Source organism: Stegodyphus dumicola, chromosome 9, assembly GCF_044657685.1.
Source record: "Stegodyphus dumicola isolate Sdum_Otavi_A_Nest chromosome 9, ASM4465768v1".
Lineage (NCBI taxonomy): Eukaryota > Metazoa > Arthropoda > Arachnida > Araneae > Eresidae > Stegodyphus > Stegodyphus dumicola.
The window spans coordinates 60,510,135-60,530,523 of NC_140776.1; the positions used below are offsets into that span (position 1 = coordinate 60,510,135).

A 20,389-nucleotide genomic window follows, 5' to 3' on the forward strand; every position below is an offset into this window, starting at 1 on the left:
ATTATTATTACTTTATTATTGATAAGAAAAAATATTTGGTACTTTTCTGTTTCGTCGAAGAAAATCTCGCCAAGCAGACTTTATTGGCGACAACATACAGTATACACATAAAAAATTTTAACAATGTTAGTTTTAATAATTTTTATTTTGAAGGCATAAACATTTTAATAGCATTTAAAATTTTGTAAAAAGTCAATAAATAAAGACAGCAAATTTGTAAAAGACATTATGTCTTGGGATTAAATTATTGGCAACTTTATCGCCTGCGCCGGCAAAACGGAAAAGTACCAAATATTTTTATGAGTTAAAGAAAATTGGATTGAAAATAAAATAAGAAGAGGTCATCCAGGAAAGTTAACTTGGTCCTCTTCTGTTATGAGGATCAGATTCAGAATGTATGTGTTTATGTATTATATGTGCATATATGGTGTGTGTGTATACATACACGTACATATATGCCTAAATTTATACATGAAATAATAAAAATAAAAACACAAGGAAAATCCGGAACACTGTCGATGCGTGCTTATATCTATATTGAAGAAGAATTTTTATTGTGTAGTGTGCTAATATTGCTAACTTGGTAATATCTAAAGAACTTGGCAGTCGAGGCAGTTTTAGTTCTATTTTTATTTTCAATTGATATTTGTGGCCACAATCACTAATCGTGCTTTTCCACAAAAGATTTATATTTTTAATATTGTTGAGATAGAAAGCAAGCCAGCGAAATTGCATCTTAGCAAAGTAGAGAGCAAAGCTAAACTGCGTAGTTATGCAAGAGGAAGCACGCAAAGAGAAAAGTTTTGTTTTGCAATTTGGTGATTGGTCATAAGGCATCTGCATTAAGGGTTACATAAGATCGCATGATTAATTTGAATGACACAGTTTAGATTAAAGTGCTATTTTTGGGACAGATAGATGAAATTCCCAAATGAAATAAAAAATAAAAGAGGTTATAGTGAATTAAATTTAGAAGTTTACTTTTCATATTTTTTATCTTACATACATACATTTCTGAATCTGGTTCTGATAACAGAAGAGTACATTTAACTGAATGTAATCAGAGATTTATAGATGGAAAATTTGGGGAAAATCTGTATTTGATTGCTGTAACAATTTCTACAGAATTTACTGAAAACTTTTCTACTTAAATTCCACATGAAACTGTTCAACAAGTACTTAGATCAGCTGGATTACATAGGTGCTCTGCTCAAAGAATTTTTTTTTTAAGTGCAAGAAATAGAAATCTTAAGCTTTGCAAAATCAATGGTAAATAAGCCGAAGTGTATTGGAACTATGTTTTATTTGCAGATGAAAGCAAATTTAACATTTATAGTTCTGATGGGCATATAGGTGTATGGAGAAGAAAAAATGATTTAATCCAAAGACCTTGTTTGGAACTGTAAAGCATGGCAGTGGAGGTGACCTCACGTGGGGGTGTATGTCAGCATCAAAATTAGGTAATTTAGTATATATTAATGGCGTAATAACCCATATTCCTTATTCAGATATTTTAAAAGATAATTAAAAATTACTTGCTCAAAGTTTGGGTTTTGGAAACAACTTTATTTTTTATCAAGCTAACAATCCTAAGCACACTGCCCTGAACATTCACCTTTGGTGTGTCTATAATTGTCCACAAGTTCTCAAAATGCCACCTCGGTCACCAAATTTAAATCTTATAGGACGCATTTGGAGAGAATTATAGAGTATGAAGACACAACATAAAAACAAAAACCGAACTAAAAACAATAATGGTGGAAGAATGGAGAAAAATTAATGCAAATATTACAAAAAATAGTGGTAACTCTATGCTCATACCTTTAAAAGCTGTTATAAATGCTGCAGACTATCCTACAAAATACTAACTACCAGAAATACTACAATATTTACTAATATGTGCAGATTTTGAAGTGTATATAAAGACTTTTGTGAGGTAACTTCTCTGTTAAGTTTCAGTTATTGGTCCCCCCCCCCCACATAAAAAGTTTTGCTAAGAGAAATTTTTATATATTATTCAAAAATTTTCATTCTCAAATATTAATTTTTATTAATGAATAAAGCAATTTTTCATTGAAACTCGTAAGTATACAAACACTTTTGGGAGAAACTGTACATTCTACGGCTTAAGATCATGAATCCTCAAAAGTTCATCTGAGATAGGTCTGTCACTTCATAAGTTCGCGAGTAATCAGGCTATATTTTATGCACTGTAATATCATTTTCTTAAATTTGGTTTGAGTATAATTTATAATTTTCGTTTGATACTGTTTCCCCTTCTAATTGATCCCACTTTTAAAAATTCATTTAGCATATTTTAAATGATTTATTTTCTTCATTTAAAATGTATTTTGTATTCTGTTATCCTCTCTACTTATTGGCTTCCTATTTAAATGGTTTGTGACTTTTGTTGTTTGTTTACTATCAAAGTAAATTAATTAATGTAGTGTGCCATTTTTCAAAAAGAAGACAGAATTACAGTGGATAAAGCCAATGAAATCTAAAAGATTTGTCTGAGTTGCAAGTGTTAAAAATGTTGTATTTTTAATTCTCTAAATAAAGGTGTATTATGTTTGAAATATTACTATGTTTAATATATACAGGGTTGCCCTGTATAAATGTATTTTACTTTATGCTATCTGAATTTAAATGATATTGTAGATTAGTTCGAAAATTAAATCTTTTATATGTTTGCACATTTTTTAATAATTTTAACTTTAAATTTGCTTTTTACGTATATACATGTTTGTTAAAATATGTTTGTAATATATGTATATTTATTTACATATATTATATACCTGTATAAATGTATGGACTTCACTGATTGCCTATTTTTCTTTCTTCATAGTGTTTAAATTATGATGAGGCCTAGCTGTGGTATTTATTTTGGAGTGAAATCATAATTCCAGATGGAGCCTCAAATAAGACGAGCTATAATATTTAAAGTTATTTTTTAAATATTTGCCATTAGTTAATTTATAATTTTTTATCTATTTTTTAATATTTCATTTAATTTTATTAGTCATTATTTATTATTTTATTCATTTAATTCATGGTACTTGCGTATTAACACAACTACCTTGGTGCAATTTTGCGATTTTTTATAGATGAAAAGGTAAAAATTACTTATCGGTTACAAGTTGGAGATTAAAAAGATTCTTAAACTATTGATATTTATCTAAATTATATTGACAAACATTATCAATGTATGAAAAATCAACATATTTTACAAATTTTAAATACAAATTTTAGTTGTTAAATAAGAATTTTGTGATATACTTTTCACCTTTCTACACAGTGAACTGATTTTTATCAAAAAAAAAAAAAAAAAAAAAAAAAAAAAAAAAAAAAAAAAGAGAATTTTAGAGAATCATTGTACGTACCGAACGCATCTCTTTGTTGTTCCCTGTAGAGATTGTGTGGCAAAATTCTGTATTCCTGCAGAAACTTTTCCAGAGTTTCTTCCATTGCTTACAAATTCTACAAGCATATATTTTAAAACTAAGTTCCAGGCAAAAAATTCTACAGTTTGTAAAAACCATAGGAACATAAAGAAAGAAAGAAAGAAAAAAAAAAAAAAAAAAAAAAAAAAAGATTGCATACGAAAATGGTGACATAACTTGATTGAAGGATTATTATAAGAATGATTGTCTGAAGAATGGTTATGCACATTGGAACATTTTGAAAATCTGGTGTCTTCTACTAAGGTCGTTGTGATAACACATGAGTACCAGCTTTATTTATTATTCCTAATGGCCTTTTCCAGGACTTGGGCATTTCTAATTTTAAGCCCCACTTCTTTCATCTTAAAATAGCAAAAATATATGCCTACAAAATGAATTCTTTCTAAAATATGATTTTTAATAGGAAATTTCAGTTGATGGCTAAAAATGTAGTTATGATTATTAAGAAAAATCAGATATTTAATTTTCATGTTAAAGTTAGACATTTAGCCTAAAATTTAAGTCATTGAAAAGGGTCATGATTTTAGTTTATAAAAATTAGTTGTGGCTGCTGTTTAACGATAATATTAAAAATTCAGCTGAGGTGTTTATTATGACAACAGTTACCTTTAATAGTAAGAGATTCAGTGAATAGCTTTAATAAGAGAATTAATAATTCAGCTTTAATAAGAGATTCAGTGAACAAGAAAAATTTCAGTGGAAAAAAAATTATGTTACTATATTTAAATGCTTGCAGATTTTGAAGTGATGAATTTTAATGTGCTTGCCAAAAGGATAAATCTAGTCACTTTCATATATTAATGCACAAAATAATTCAAAGGATATTTTTATTATTTACAATTGTGTTAATTAACATCTAAATAAATTAGTAAATTCAATCTTTTTACATTTTGAATGTGATAAGATCCTTTTTAAAAGCAGATAATTTTGTAAACTTGTGTGCACAAATGCTTGAGGGTAAAATATATTAAAGTGAAAAATTAGTTATTGTAATTTGAAATTATTGATAAATGTCATAGAAATTTTTTATGATTTCATATTAAATTAACGGAATTTATTGTTTAAGTAGTGAAGATGTATATTACTTTGAAGAATTAATAAAATATTAGAACTTTTTTGTGTAAAGCACAGATGCAGAAGAAATCCTTTTGTAACATTCTCCTTCTCTGAAGACTTGGTCACCCGCCCTAAAAGAAGGGACAGAGAATCCTCTTCTGGCCTCGGCCGGAAGAGGGGAGTGGTCTTTCCCAATGGTTGTAGTGGGAGTAAAAGAGATTGAGATGTAGAAGAGAAAAGAGCAGACGCTGGTTTGCGTGCTCTGTTGTAATGAAAATGTATTTGAAAGTTTTTCTAAAATGTAATCTGTACATATTTATATATATAAATAAATATTTAGCCTCGAAACTGGTCTTGTTTATTTGATGGAGATACGACTATGGTACAACTTCCTTTTAAAATTTTTTCTGGAGTTATGCTTATTAGAGGAATAATTCTGACTCTCTGTAGAATAAAAATACTTCTTGTGAAGAATTTCATCAAGTTTCACTTTATCTGCTTGAATTTTTTTAATTGAAATAATTTAGTTATCTTAAGGACTTGTGCTAAAACTTTTATGAAAATTCTTCATTATTATGTTTAATCTCCTCGGGCTGTCATATATCTTATGATACTATCTTTAATCTCCTTTCTTGATGGTCTTTGAGAAAATTTGCCAGGTTTCATTGTAAAGGTTGACAGAAAGAAGAAATTTAACTATAATAAATTAAAAGATGATTGCCACAGAACAACTGTTTTGTCCCCTACCATCAAACTGGCAGCAAAGCAAGCCAAAATAAAATTTAAAACTAAGCAAGCAATTTTAATTTGGCAGAGATAAAAAAAATCTTTCAAGCCCAGTCAGACATGTCCTGCTCTTCTTTGGGTGTAAAAAAGGTGTCTGAAGCATTTGAATTACTTAATGAGCAAACACACTGAAGCAGAAGTCATATTTCTTTTTTGTTAAAAAATTTTCTTTAGATGTAAGAAAAAAAATGTGAATGTTAAATAATTTAAGTAAGTTATTTTTGTTACATTTTACATTGCAATATTATGCCCATGTACAGTATTATTTGGTCAATCTGCAGTTAGTTGAAAATTCAGTATGTTAAATATTGTTTTTATAACTTTATTATATTGACAAACATTATCAATATTTTTATTTTTAGAAAATTTTATATTTTATATTTTATATTTCAATTTTTATATTTTAGAAAAATATGACCTCTCTGACTGAAGCACATTTTTGTGGAATAAGTTCTCAAAGCAGTATCTATGGTTTAACATTTCTCTTTACTGCAGAAAGTACTCACAAAGTGTTAGTTGCATCATCTAAGAGAAAAGTTTATTGTATTGAATATTCAAAGAATCAACAAAATATAATTTTTTCCATTAGAGAAGTTCATTTTACATATATTCCAGGTTGTGTATGACATTCGCATTTTTTAAAAATTGTTTATCTTGTAATTTTCTGATTCTTGTGATTATAAAATATGTTCTTAATGAGATACAGTCAAAAGTCGTTAATTCGGACACCCATAATCCGGACCTCAAAGCTACAAACTTTCTGCGCATGTGTTGCGTTGACGCATGCGCGTAAGACCTTTACGGCTGCGAATTTGCGTGTGCGCGTGCACAAAATATGTTTACAAATACGCGTTTAATGTATAACAGACGGGATAAGCTAAGCTAAAATTAACTAATTATCTATTTCAGTTAATGTTGCAGATTGCGTTGTTCCTTAATCTTCTAATTGGATCCGGCTTATTATTTTTTGCAGACTGTTAGAGCAATTTTATAAAAGTAAGCTTGAACTTTCGATTATTTCAAATAGAATTTCCGATATATATTTACTAATATGTAAAGGATATACAAAGCGAAAGTATCTTTCGGAGTCCATTAAACAAAAAGTGGAATTGCTGCAAAAAATGGATAAAGGCATATCCTTTGTTTATCTAAACTTTAACGTTTGTTTATCTAAACTTTGTTTGTCTTTAACGCTGCTGCGGAGCGCAATGAATTGGAAGTTGATCTGTCAACACTATCCTTATCTTAAGGGCAGATGTTTTTATTTTATTTGGCTTATAATTGCTTACTAAATGTGGTATTTCCTCTCGATGTACTCCGTCTTTGATATGATTTAAATGAAATGCCTCGTCATTATAATTCGCTTCCAATAGCGAAGAAAGTGATAGAGGTTATTGAAAACGAAAAAATTTCGATTGACAAATTAGACGGTATTTGCGACACAGCAATTATAGGACTTGAACAGCGGAACTTTGTAACTGAACAAGAAATTATGTCTGTTTATGGAATTAAAGAGAATGTATTATCACATAAAAAAACGAAGCAACTTAAACAACTTACATTGAAAGAAATGTTTAATAAAGTAAACAAATAAATATTAAGCTTTTTTTTTTTGTAAATTTTGATACCCTTTAGATCATAATTGTTCTTTATTTCATAAATTATGGTTTCATATTTTAAATTTTATAATTTCTGCATGCCATTTTACCAGATTTAAACTGATGATCTATAATCCGGAAAAATCGATAATCCAGAATCGCCGAAGTCCAGACGAGTCCGGATTAACGACTTTCGACTGTAGTTTAGAATTATGATTAGTAATTAAAAAAGTATTCTGTTTGGCATTGGTTTTGGTAACATAATAATTTTATCTATTCCTGAAAATATCAGTAACAGTTAAGATTTTACATTTGTTATTTATTTCTATTAATTACAAAAACTTCAATAGGGCGTTTCTTTTTTGAGGCATTTTTTTGTTGAATTATTTTTTTACTTGGTTTGGTTTATTTGATTATGGCAAAGTGAACCAAGTCCGTCTTCCGTATTATTTGTGCTAATCAATCTATTAATTTCCACCAACATGGCATATCTAAATAGTTTATGTGTATCTAAATACAACCCTGTCAAAAAAAAAAAAAAAAAAAAAATAATGTGCACCCAGAAGGAAACAAACTTCTGTCACAAAACTTAACATTTATGTAATGTATGAGGAGATAAGAAATGATTAATTCAGAGCAAAAGATCGTTTTATTAAGGATTTATGGCATCAAAAAGGTTACAAATCATAAGTAGTATAGCAACTTCTGACAGCTATACAAGCCGAAACACAGCGTGGCATTGAATCAAGTTGGTCACCTATGACCCACTGCGGAAGATCATGCCATAATCTTTGCAACTGGGCAATTAATTCACAAATATTCTGGGATGGCTGCAGTTGCCTTCCAAGCATGTCCCAAATGTGCTCTTATTGGTGAGAGGTCTGGTGGCTTAGCAGGCAACAAGAGAATGTCATATCTTTGAAGACATTGTTGAGAGAGTCACACAGTATGTGGATGAGCGTTTTCTTGCTGCCATGTAATTGCAAGCCATCATAATGCCTTGGTAGACAACTAGAGGTGATTGTGTGTCCCAGCAAATCATTCCCCTACACTGTCACACCTTATATAATCGCGATATGCTGCTTGACAACAAATGCCGGATCGGACCACTGACCTAGCTGCCTCCACATGCATGTGTGTTGGTCATCAGCACTGAGACAATCGGGATTCATCACTGAAGATCAATCACCTCCAGTGGATCACACTCCAGCTTGCCCAGGTTCAGCAAAAATCCGATCAACACTGCCTATGATGTGGAGTCAGTGGTAGGCGTTTTAATGGATGTTGGCAGCATATACCAGTGTTAGGCAGTTGTCTCTGAATGGTTTCAATTGATAACACCGGATGCTCAAAAGATGGTAAATGGCATCGCATCGATACTAATGACGTTGTTGGTGTGGAAGTGGCTGCCCTTATGGTTGTGCGATCCTCGCGCTTATTTGTACTCTTGGGATGCCCTGACCCTCTGTGACGGTAGACTATCCCTTCTGTGATCCATTGTTGCTAACACCGAGCAACTGCCATATCGCTCCAACTGAAGTGGTGGTCGATACGTCTGTTTGACAAGCCTGCTTCTCTGAGACCTATTTTATGCCCATTCTCAAAATCCAACAACTATTCGTACAGCTGGTGGTTATGCCTCAGAAGCATCTCAAGTCGATGGAGTGTCCATGTAAGTCAACAGATTCGTTTGAATAGCCCTACAGCATGAGCAATCATGCTTTTAAACTCTACCAGCTGCGCCTCTCATATTTGCATAGTGCATTATCCTTGTCTCATTGGTGTCGAAATTTAAATCATTTGCATAGCTCTTACCAGTGTACATTCCTGCCGAGTTTTGTGATTGTGGCTTGATTTCTCCTGGGTGCATATATTTTTTTTGACAGAGTGTATATATAATAGATATGTATCTAAGTAGTATATTATTGATTAATTGGTACTGTTTTGTTATTGGGATTGGATTCAGAAATATATGAATGTATGTATGTGTATATGTATGTGCATATATGTGTACATGTATACACATACACACATTTGTACTTACAATATATACATGCAGACATGAACACATACATGCATATATACGAGTACATACATTTCTGAATCTGATCCTGATAACAGAACAGTACCAATTAATGAAACAGCTAAAAATATTAAGGAATGCATTTTTAATATCAATTTGTAATGTGTCAAGTTGCTGGAAAAAAATTCTTTTTTAAGCATAAAAAAAAAAATTATATTTAGATCAAAATTTGAATTAGAAATTTAATTTGTCACTATATTCTCTTTAAAACAACATTAATAATTTTTAGCATTCTTAATAAATTACTATAAAAGTCTATAATTATTTAACAGTGCAGGCACCATATTTTAATTCATACTTATCGTTTTATTTTTATAGGGCGTGCAGAAATAATTTCAATTGATGCTTTCAATCAGGTTTGCCATGTGCATGATTTTGTGGTTGGAATAACTTTTACTAAGGTAATTTTAATTGAAGGAATTTCACCCATTACCAGCTTTCTGATGTTAATTTTCAAATTTTCTGATAAGATTCAGGTAAAAGTTAGTCTATTATATATATATGTATATATATACACACAGATGGAGGACATAGTAATACGAACACCTTTTAATAATGGAAAATAATGGAAAATCTTTATTAATAGGGGGTTGGACCATCCTTTGACTGAAGTACAGATTGAATGCGATGGGATAAATGCATAAAAGTCATGGACAATATTTAAAGGAATATTAAGCCATTCCTTCTGCAGAGCGTTCTCTAATTCCTAAAGTCCGGATGGAGGTGGAAATCGGGAACGAAGTTTGGACTCCAAATATGTCCATAAATGTTCAATAATATTCAAGTTCGGATACTGCGGGGGCCAAGTGAGATGTTCAATTGCATTGTCATGCTCTCCGAACCATTCTTGAATACACCTAGCAGTGCGAATAGGGGCATTGTCATCTTGAAAAAGCGGTTGCTCCCCAGGGAATGCAGTCTGGACATGATCCTCTAGAATGCTTAGATAGTGATTGGATGTGATCCTCCCATGCAGAATAACAAGTGGCCAAAGACCGCGCCAAGATATCGCACCCCATACCATAATGGCGCCACCCCCACGCTTCACAGTCGGCAAGAGGCAGTCAGGATGAAACACTTCTTTGGGTGTTCTCCAGACATAAACGTGTCCGGTCATCTGAAATAGGGTACATGACAATTCATCTGACCGCATTACCTGTTGCCACTGCTGTGGGGATCAGCCTTTGTGATCTCTGCAACATTGGCGTCGCTTGAAAACATTAGTTGTTTTCACCAAGGGTTTATGAATTGCCACTCTGCCATAAATGTTTGCAGCATGAAGTTCCCTTTTGACAGTTTTTGTTGAAACGGGGTCCTGGAGATGACTGTTCATTTTGGATGTTATCTTGGATAACAATTGCTTGTGCTTTCGGGCTACTATGCGCTTCAAGACCCGTCTATTTCTATCAGCCAGCTTTGATTTTTGGCCACTGTTCTACTTTGAAGATGTCATCTTACTCTCTTTTGTGTACGCTGTCATAATGGCTGATACCGTTCTCTTTGCACACCCCACAAGGTTTGCTGTATCCGTAACCGATGCTCCATTTAAATGCGCTACAACTATCATTCCTCTTTGGAACCCTGACAGGTGGGACATTTCAACTTCTCACAGACAGTTCGATCGAAGCATGCAATGCAGGTGACTGCTGTTGAGAGACTGATATCTTCCTCTTCATGCTGACTAGGTGGCAGAGTTCTATTGCAGGTGACCAAGCTGTACTACAAGTGTGAAATACGTCATACTTTTTCACAGGTGTTCACATTATTTTGTCCTCCATCTGTATAATATATATATATATAGCCCAGTAATTTATATGTTCCATTCTCTTTTTCAGTCTGATAATACTGCTAAGCAGAGTCAATATTTTAATATCTACTCTTATTGGGAACCTAGTAATGAATGCGATTTAGATAAGATTGCTCGTAAGTAATGATTATATGTTTAAATTTCTTATTTAGTATATATTTGATATCAATAAATTTATGCTATTTGAGTAGTTTAAAAGATGTCAGGGAAGTATTAAGAATAAAATTGTCGATACTATTCGTTTTGAGGACTGTAAAAAATCGCCAAACTATTGTTGATGCAATTGCTGCCAAAAGTAATTGCATCAACCCTAACGCAAAAAAGGAAGTATAATAGTAAATTAACTAAGATTAATTTTGTTTTAATTCAGATAAAAGGTTAATTTCATATAATACTTTGTATTATTATAATTTATATTAAAAAGGATAAAGATAACTGAATGGGGAAGCATAAGAGTAAATAATTATTTCAGATCATTATTATAATTTATATAAAAAAAGGTAAACATAACTGAGTGGATTCCTGCATCGCAATTTTCGCTACCAAGTTATTGTTAAAGCATTATTTCATCTAGTTGGTTGTTCAAACATAATTTTCTGTAATGAATGATGCCTTTTCTTTGAAAAAAAATTCTATTGCAGACTTTTCGTCACTTGGCAATTCCCAAATTGTTAAATCAACAGCGTTATCAAAAAAGGATTTAAAAATTAAACTAGTATTTCAGTGCCATCTTAAGAAATATAGAACTATCTAAACTTATGCAATTTGAAATCAGTGTGTAAGCTAGATTTGGCATGCTGTTAAATGGTCGCGTTTGCTAGATTTGGGGCCTTTTGTGCATACATTTTCGCTGCAATTTTTTTACGGTCTTCAAAACGGAATAGTACCAAATTGTCATGCTATTAAATGTGCAGTCAAAAGTTCCATAAGCATTAATATTAATTTTATTAACAATAAACATATCACTATTAAATGTGAAATATATCTGAATAATTTGCATTTATTTCATGTTCTTATATTTAACATATATGATGAAACTCATTATTCATTATTATCAATGTATAAGATGAAATTCATTATTATTAAGCAATTTATTTAAATTCCATACATTTGAATAATAATAATAAAATGTGGATGAGGTGAAAAGTAAAATTTCAGATATTGAAAATCATAATTTGTTTTTCAAGCTTACTTTTTTTGCATTAATATTTAAAATTCTACATTTTTGTCTAGAGAGTTGTTTACACTTTTGTCTCGACTTCATACCATTTCATCTCACTCATACAGAGTAAGTATCTTCTTATGTTCAATTTAATATTATTTTCTGTGTAAAATTATTGTAACATTTATAATATCATAACATTGTTTTATTAAACCAAAACTGCAGGGAGAATATAAAACAGAAACAGTTTGTTTACAATATATGGTGATAAGATAAAATCAGATTATTAGAAATCCATCCTGTAGAATTAATTTTTCAAATTACTGTAAAATATACAGAAGTTTTCATATGTTAGGAATATGGAATCAAGGTTATATTTATTTCAGAGCCATGGAACTGTATAGCCAAAAGATATTTTTGATAAGAATTATGAATTTATTTTAGAGATGTAATGTAATATCTTATAAAAATAAATTGGCATATGTCTGAAAAATCTACGTATGAGTATTGAAATCACCATGTATGTCACATATGTTCTCACTGACATCCAGACTTACTTTTACATACATCTGTGTATTGACAGTTTTTGATTGTCTTTTCAAGTCATATTGTGTGATATAGTGGATATTTATTATGGTTATAGCTGATAGCTCTTGAAAGCTCCTGAAATATATGCAGATACTCTGCATACTTTGTATACATTGTGCTTTCCATAGGGTGAAACTCAGGTATGCCAGATCAGATGATCGATCTAGCAAGAGCTTGGGAGATAATGCAGTTTTATCATAACTGCAGTTATTTACATTAAAATTCAGTAATTATTAAATATAATTATGTTACACTTTGGATACCCTGTACAAATTATGAAATCTCTTTCTCTTTTGCTTTTTGTTTGTTTAACATTTCTACTAAAACTGTTGTCTGTCATGTAGAAAACATGAATTTTTGTGGTAATCTGCTCTTAAGTTTGATAAACATTTTGAGACTCTCATTTAAAAAGATGTTTTATCAGTTTTGTGGTATTTTATAAAAAATGTACTTGAAAAAGTTCATAGATATCAGTCCCAGTATAGTCAGCATGAAAATAAATGGCAACATTTAAAGATCCAATAAAAACAATTTTAAATAGCAATAAAAAATTTAAATAAATTTAAATTATTAATTTATGAAAAATTTTGATTTTCCTAGCAGTGTAGAAATAATATTTAACTTAACACATATGAAAAATCTTAAATATGAAAGTTATATCATTAATATCAAATTTGAATTGCTGCTAAAGTGTGAAATTTACATTAATGTATTCTTAATTATCTAAATTTATATATTTCACTTTTTATTATTATTGGCATTATTTGTATTAGCTAACAAAAATTTTTATTTATAAAGTTTAACTTATATTTTGTGTTGTTGCAGAGTAAATAAATGTGTGCTAATTTATTAAAAAGAACTTCATTAACACTTTTTTCATCTATGTTGTATATCAATAGTATATTAAATAATAAAAATTTTACACTCTTTAGATTGAATATTTTTTTAATAATTTTATTTTATTTTTTTTAATCTCAGAAATTCTCGATATATAATCATGTTGTTCATGCATCAATCATCAAGCATCATGTAAAGTGATACAGCACAGAGTCCAAAGTCTGAATGTACAATATCTGGTATGATCTGAAACCCAGATGTCTAGACCTGCAACAACCTTTTTAGTTCTAAGGGGCATTGTCCCTGAAGGATATTGTTTTCATTTTGTGATTTTGCGTTGAAAACTTTAAAAGGTTGTATCACTTTTCAGATCGTTGCCACCAAATACTATCGCCCTGTATTATATTTGAAGAATCTGTATAAATGTATGTATGTTTTCGCATTGTGAAAAACAATGGTAACTGTAGTCATCCAATTTTGAACAAAGTAATCCTGCTGTGAGTATTGGCATCTGGGAGCCCAAATTTGAAATTTGGAATTTGTTTTATTATCAATTTCCTATTTTGTAAAACTTTAACGAATTTTCGATTAACAAACCCAAGAATTTCAACATGAACAGTGACAACATTGTGCAGAAAAAACATTTTTGTCTCCAGCGCGGGAGACTGAGTATCAGAAATTCTAAAGATATGCTCATTTTGAAATTATTTTGTGATATTGCTGTTGAATTGAATTTTATGGTTTAAATGCAAAGAACATGATATTTTATAAATAAAGGTAACAGTCAAAACGTTAAAAAATGGCCCTTAGGACATAATTTAAAATCTGAAGCCTTTCAGATTTTTATTTATTATTTATTAATTTTTTTAATTATTATTTTTTGAAATTATTTTCATGCTTTACGCATGTGCATTTGATATGTTTTCATAATAAAACATGTAAAGAGTCTTGATTAATAATAAAATAATGATAATGACTAAATAAATACCTCTAAATTGAAGAAACAATCATTTAGTTGCATAAATATATATAATCAATAATTTCATTTGTAACCATGAAACAAATCATTATGTATTATTTTTTGCTTTCATCTGTAGTTTAGTTCTAAATCCAGATAATATCACTACTGACAGTGAAGAAAGTGACAGAGAAGTAGCTGAGAATAAAAGAATTTCAGTTGACAATTTAATGGGAATTCCTGACATTGAAGTTACAGGACTTTAATAATGAAACTTTGTAGCTGAACAAGAAATTATATCTATCTATTGAATTAAATAGAAAGTAATGGCACAAAATATGAAACAAGTTAAACAACTTACATTGGAAGAAATGTTTAGTAATGAACAAAAAATTGTACTTTTTTTGGGGGGGGGGTAAATTTTCTTTTCTTTAAGGCCATAAATGGTTCATTATCTCATTTTTGATATGTTTTCATAATAAAACATATATTCATATTCTTAATTTTACTGATGATTTAATGTCCAGAAAATTCCAAATCCAGAATCGCCGATCGAATCCGGACCTTAGACTTTGTGCTGTAATACTTTCTTTTTGTTTCATGTTTTAAAAACATTATATTATTATATTACATAAGCATTATATATTAAAAGCATTATATCTGCTCACATAGTCTTGCATATAAATGCAGAATAATTGAACATTGTACTATTTATTTTTGTCAGATTGGTGTCAGTTATAATAATTTAGATTGATTAACATTTAATAAATGATGCAAGAAAATAGTTTCAAATAATTATTGTCTTTATTGATGCCTTTTTTAATAATTCACATATTTTTAATACTTTATTATTTTAGACCCTTCATAAAAGGATCAAAAGAAATGGTATGGCTTTTAAGTGGAAGTGACTGTAAAATTCATATGTATAGAGAAGTAAGCATATGTATTACATATGTAACATATATTTATAGTGAACCCTATAATGATCACCTGTGTTTCAGATGATTTTCATCTTTTATGGAGATAGTCACATTAAAGAAATTAAGTTCAAACTGTCATTTTTGTTCTATCATTCATATTCTCAAAAACACTGATCACTTTCAAAGGTTAGAAGAAATAAGTTGGGTAAAGAATATATAAAAGGAAATATTAATTTTTATTTCAGACTTCTGTTTATTTCTCTATAGCAATATGTTTATAATATGACCCCTTTAGGGAAATTTTCTTTCAAACTTGTTTTTCTTTCAAAAATGATCAAAGGGGTTGGCTTCATCCGTTTTTTTTTAAACTGTAGTTGGCTTCTCTAGTAGTTTCTTCACCTGTTGAATGAACAGTTCTGCTCGGAGGGCAGACAGAATAATGGGCACTTCATCCATATTAATTATTTGCCCTCTATTCAAATTTGTTCTTAGATGTATACTCCAAAGAAGCTATTTTTTTTCCTCAAGCCACTCTGCGGGAATCTTCTCTCTGTTTTCGTCCGAACGGATAATGTCTTTCATTTCATGAACCTAAAATGCCAAAAAACTTCAAACAAAGTTTTTCATGCTAATTTGTTGAGCAATTACTTTTGCTTGAAAGCATATTCTATCTAAAGCATAATACTGCATTTTTGGTCTTCCAAAATAGGCTGGGCTGTTACTCCAGTCTGACAAGATCATTTATTCTGAAGCATTTTCTCTAATTCTTGTTCAAAGTTCCACTGCTGAATGTATCTCTCATCAACTTGAAATTTTCTAACCACAGCCGAATTTCCAATTTTTGTCTATTTCTTCACTGCTGAAAGCTTGAAAGCGGCTATATAACTTTTTCTTTGAGTTGAAGCTATAATAATATAATTAAAAAAATTCAACAAGAGCAAATAATAAAGTAAGCAGTAAGCAAGCCATAAAGTAATGAGACATGTGTAAGAATAAACACAGAACTTGGTGAAATAAAAGTTACTGTGGCTGTTGAAAAGAAGATGGTCATAGGTAAATTCAAGCAAAATCACAGAATTGAGCAAAGGTTACAATGCGCAAAAAAAGAGGGGGGGCAGTTTTATATCTTATGTTTTACAGGGCTGATTGACAAAATTCAAATTGCATTTTTCATGTCTGGAAAGCGCAACTTAGATTGACAAAATTCAAATTGCATTTTTCATGTCTCGAAAGCGCAACTTAGAATATACATTAGATTTATATATAACAGGTATTTTGACACAAAATTGGGTTTTTTCTGAAATAACATACTAAATTTTCCCCAGATTTTGATTCTACGACTGAAATTATGCCTAGATACTAAATTTTGTAAAATTTGCTGTGAAATTTATGGAGAAATTCAAAAATTTATCTTGGCACTATTTTTGCAGTTTGCACCAAGAATAGTTAGTTCACTCTGCAAACTTCTTAATATGTAGCAACCAATTTTTCTTTCCCTTCTATTATACCAGAGCGGAAAAAAGGCACCTCGTTCATACCTTTTTGCATTGTGCGTGAGCGGAAAAAAAATTCACTTCATTTCTACTTTCAAATAATTTTAGCAAAGTGTCTAAACCACATTTGATGTTTTATCGCTTTCAACAAATATGCCAAATTTCAAAATTTGCCAATATATAACTTAACGTTTGGAAATTTTGAATAATAAACTGTAATTTTTTGCAGCAATACGTATGCTTAGAAATACGTGTACTTTAAGATGGTAAAAATTATACAGATTATAATTCAAAAATTTTTTGAAAAATTTATAAAAATTATTTAAAAATACAATTTTTAAAAATAAATCATAAAAATGGGTGAGTTTATTTGGAATGAACCTAAATTTCGAAATATCAAAGGAATAATCAAATAAGTTTAATAAAAAAAAGAGAGATTAATAAATATATACCAATATCAATTAATATTGAAGAGCTAAAATTTTGAGAGCTAATTTTTTAAAAACTACCCATGTGATTTTTAGAAAACTTGGTAGTTTGGCGTAAATTGAGTCGTAGAATCGAAATATTGAAAAAAATTGTATGTTATTTCAGAAAAAGTCCGATTTTGTGTCAAAATACCTATGTTAAGACAGTACTATGTATAAATCTAATACATATCCTAAGTCGCGCTTTGGAGACATGAAAAACGCAAGTTGAATTTTGTCAGTTGGTTCAAAAATGGGAGATATAGAACTGTCCCCCCTTTACAGTGTACATGCATTATGGTGTCTTTACACATTCTAATGTAGTTAAGTGAGTTTCACACAAGTTCGAACTTGTTGCACTGCTTTAGCACAAGCTTAGCTTTCATATCAGGCTAAAAATGTTGCAGTGAATTCTACATTGACTCTTTCGCTTGTGTGTAACTTATGATCTAAACTAATGAATTTCTAAAGACAGTTGAGAAATAAAATTCCTTTAGATATGTTGCCCTTTAAATGCATATAAGCTGTGGTTTATCTGTTTGAAATTACGGTACTTTATAGAAAGGCTATAACAGTCTTTAATAGACAACACAAAGTGGTACTTTACTTGAAGCTCATAACAGTTTTTAATGAAAAACTATATTAAAATATAATATAACACTTTTCAGTTTTAATATTTAATTCAATTTTGTGTTTGTTTCACTTTAGTGTCAAATCATTTTTCAAATGAAAGCCACCAAATGTTATCACTGTATTTATTTTAAAGATATGATATAGCAAATATAAAAATTTTGTGAATATAAAATAAATGTATGGCAACAATTAACACTCTATGGAAGTTCTAAATATATGCTGGTTTTAAAGATTTTGTTGTTCAGTTTTATGTAACATAAGTACGAATAAAGTGATGTTTAATAAATAAAACTAAAAATGACAAATAAAAAAGTTGGTCATCATATTAAGAAAACTGAACATTGATATCATAAACCGAGGAAAGACTGAAAAAGAATTGTATTACCACTATTCGGAATTCTAAAAATATGCTGCTTTTAAAAATTTCGTAATTGTCAAGTCATTGATTTGCATAGATCAAACACTATATGACCAAAAGATATATTATGATTGATGCAATATTTTCAAATGAAAGCATGAGAATAGATGTGTACATGAGCAGGTATAGTTATCATTGTCCACTGCCTGAGAGAATAAAGTAATAAAAGATGAGTAGTGTTTATAACAACATAAAGCCATAAAATTTATAAATAAATTAAATTTTATTTGCAAATAATCAACCAGACGTGATAGTTTACGTTAAGTTTGTTTTGGCGGAATAGTTTTCACCAGTTTCATGTCTTAATAGGCTGGAGGTCCTGTGCTAACCACATCAGACTTTTTATTCTCGAGGAGCACATTCGTAATCTCTTCGCTTCTGGCACTGGCAGAACTTACATGGCTATAACCTTGGCAGGCTGAATGTTACTATGTGCCTGAACAAATTCCAAAATTAAGCTTAACATGCAAAAATAATTCCTATCTGGCTTTTCATAAAAGTGTTTGGATTCTTGCACATGTTATTTAAATGTCATCTTTTATAATATGAATAGTACCAATATTTACAACTAAACTGTAATTTAAGTTAATATTCAGTAATAATAATGATTATATTTCTATATTTAAATTATTTACTAATGAAGTTGGAAATTTCTAAACCCTGAATGTAAATTGTAATCATTGTGCATTTTACATTTTTTGAATAAAATAGTATACTATATGCATAACGACAAGATTAATACTCAAGACATGCCATTCAATTAATTGTCAGGCATTCAGCCTGATTTATGCATATTTAAAATCTTAAATAAAGCACTCTATTTCAGCAGATTGTTTAATGCAATATGTTGAGTCTGGAGATATGCAGTCATTCCTGCAAGAATTATTATTTGATTAATTCTTTTTTTGTGCAAGAAAATTCTTCATGGTTTTAACATAGTGAATACCGGTAGAATCCCACTATAGCATATCTCTTTGCCACCTCGCAAAACATGTGGTAGAAATAAATCAACCCACTTTCTTATTGCTGCTTATGTGTACCAACCATTTTCAGTCTCAAGAACACAAATATCTGAAACACATTCGGTTTTCTCTCTATTGCCCTTAAAGATGATTAGAGGGGGTTTTCTTTGCATTGAGATGAATTGCCAAAATACAGGTAATGTGTGCACTTTCGCAGTTAGTATATCGCAAAGGTACTCCTCTGATCGATGGTAGTTTGAAACCCTTGCCTCATAAGCACTGCGATTTCATCCATAGGAATCATGTTCGAGAGTTGGTACGTAAAAAAGTCAATGCCATTAACAAAACATTTGAGAATGCATGCACATGTTTAATCACTTCAGTATCTTTAAATTTGAACAGTGTTGTTCACTTTTTCACTTTTTTAAAGCTAATTGTATCATTGAAGGAAGCCATCTACTCAGTGTTGTGCTTCATTGAATTTATCTTGCAGTATGTTTGACTGTTGTGCTGTTGCAAGAGAAAGTGCTTGAATATTAGCCCTGTGAACAACGAAATGCATTGCTCTACTATCATCTTGTCCATTCACAGATGATGCATTCTAATACAGGAAATAATGGTTGCCGACCTGATCCACACTTCTTGGCATTTCCCTCATTGACCTGTTGACTGAGGTTATTGTACTCTGATCATCATTTTTGGACCATTAATAGATCCAACTTCTTTACAAAAAGCTGTTAGATTTTTTATCCCTAGAGTCTTTCATAATTCTTTTTTTGTACTTGATGGAATAGCTCTTTCTTTTTGCACTCATTTTATCTGAGTATCAAATTTTTTTAAATCAAGTGCTAAATGTTCGTTGCTTACACCACTTATTGATTAATAAAGATTTTAATTTGCCACAGTCATATTTATTTGCTTCAAATGTCCATATGTTTCGCACCTAGTCATTCAGCAATAAGGCACCCATCTGGCTAACAATCTTAATTAGTGCTTATTTTAGGGGTAGCGCTTATATTAGGAGTACCCTGAAAAATATGCTTATTTTTTTATTTGGTCATATTTTCAGCGAAACATGGTATTTTGATAGGCCCTCTAATTTTGCCAGAAGTTCTGTTAGAATGTTATGAGTACAAACTTCCTGCAGGTAATTGTTG

General features: G+C 30.3%; 1 protein-coding gene across 4 annotated transcripts in view; it reads left to right on the forward strand.

The window, feature by feature from the left end:
* LOC118201174 (KICSTOR complex protein kaptin-like) overlaps positions 1-20,389 on the forward strand; it is a 54,498-nt gene that overhangs the window by 12,837 nt on the left and 21,272 nt on the right. The window contains exons 2-7 of one of the 4 annotated variants that reach the window (XM_035373223.2): positions 2,849-2,945; positions 5,714-5,921; positions 9,306-9,463; positions 10,823-10,910; positions 12,028-12,082; positions 15,197-15,224. In XM_035373223.2, the coding sequence (XP_035229114.1) occupies positions 2,910-2,945; positions 5,714-5,921; positions 9,306-9,463; positions 10,823-10,910; positions 12,028-12,082; positions 15,197-15,224 (573 nt within the window). In that variant the 5' untranslated portion in view covers positions 2,849-2,909. Of the gene's footprint in view, positions 1-2,848; positions 2,946-5,713; positions 5,922-9,305; positions 9,464-10,822; positions 10,911-12,027; positions 12,083-15,196; positions 15,273-20,389 lie in introns of all 4 variants that reach the window. The other 3 variants (XM_035373220.2, XM_035373224.2, XM_035373221.2) reach the window with 3 other exon arrangements.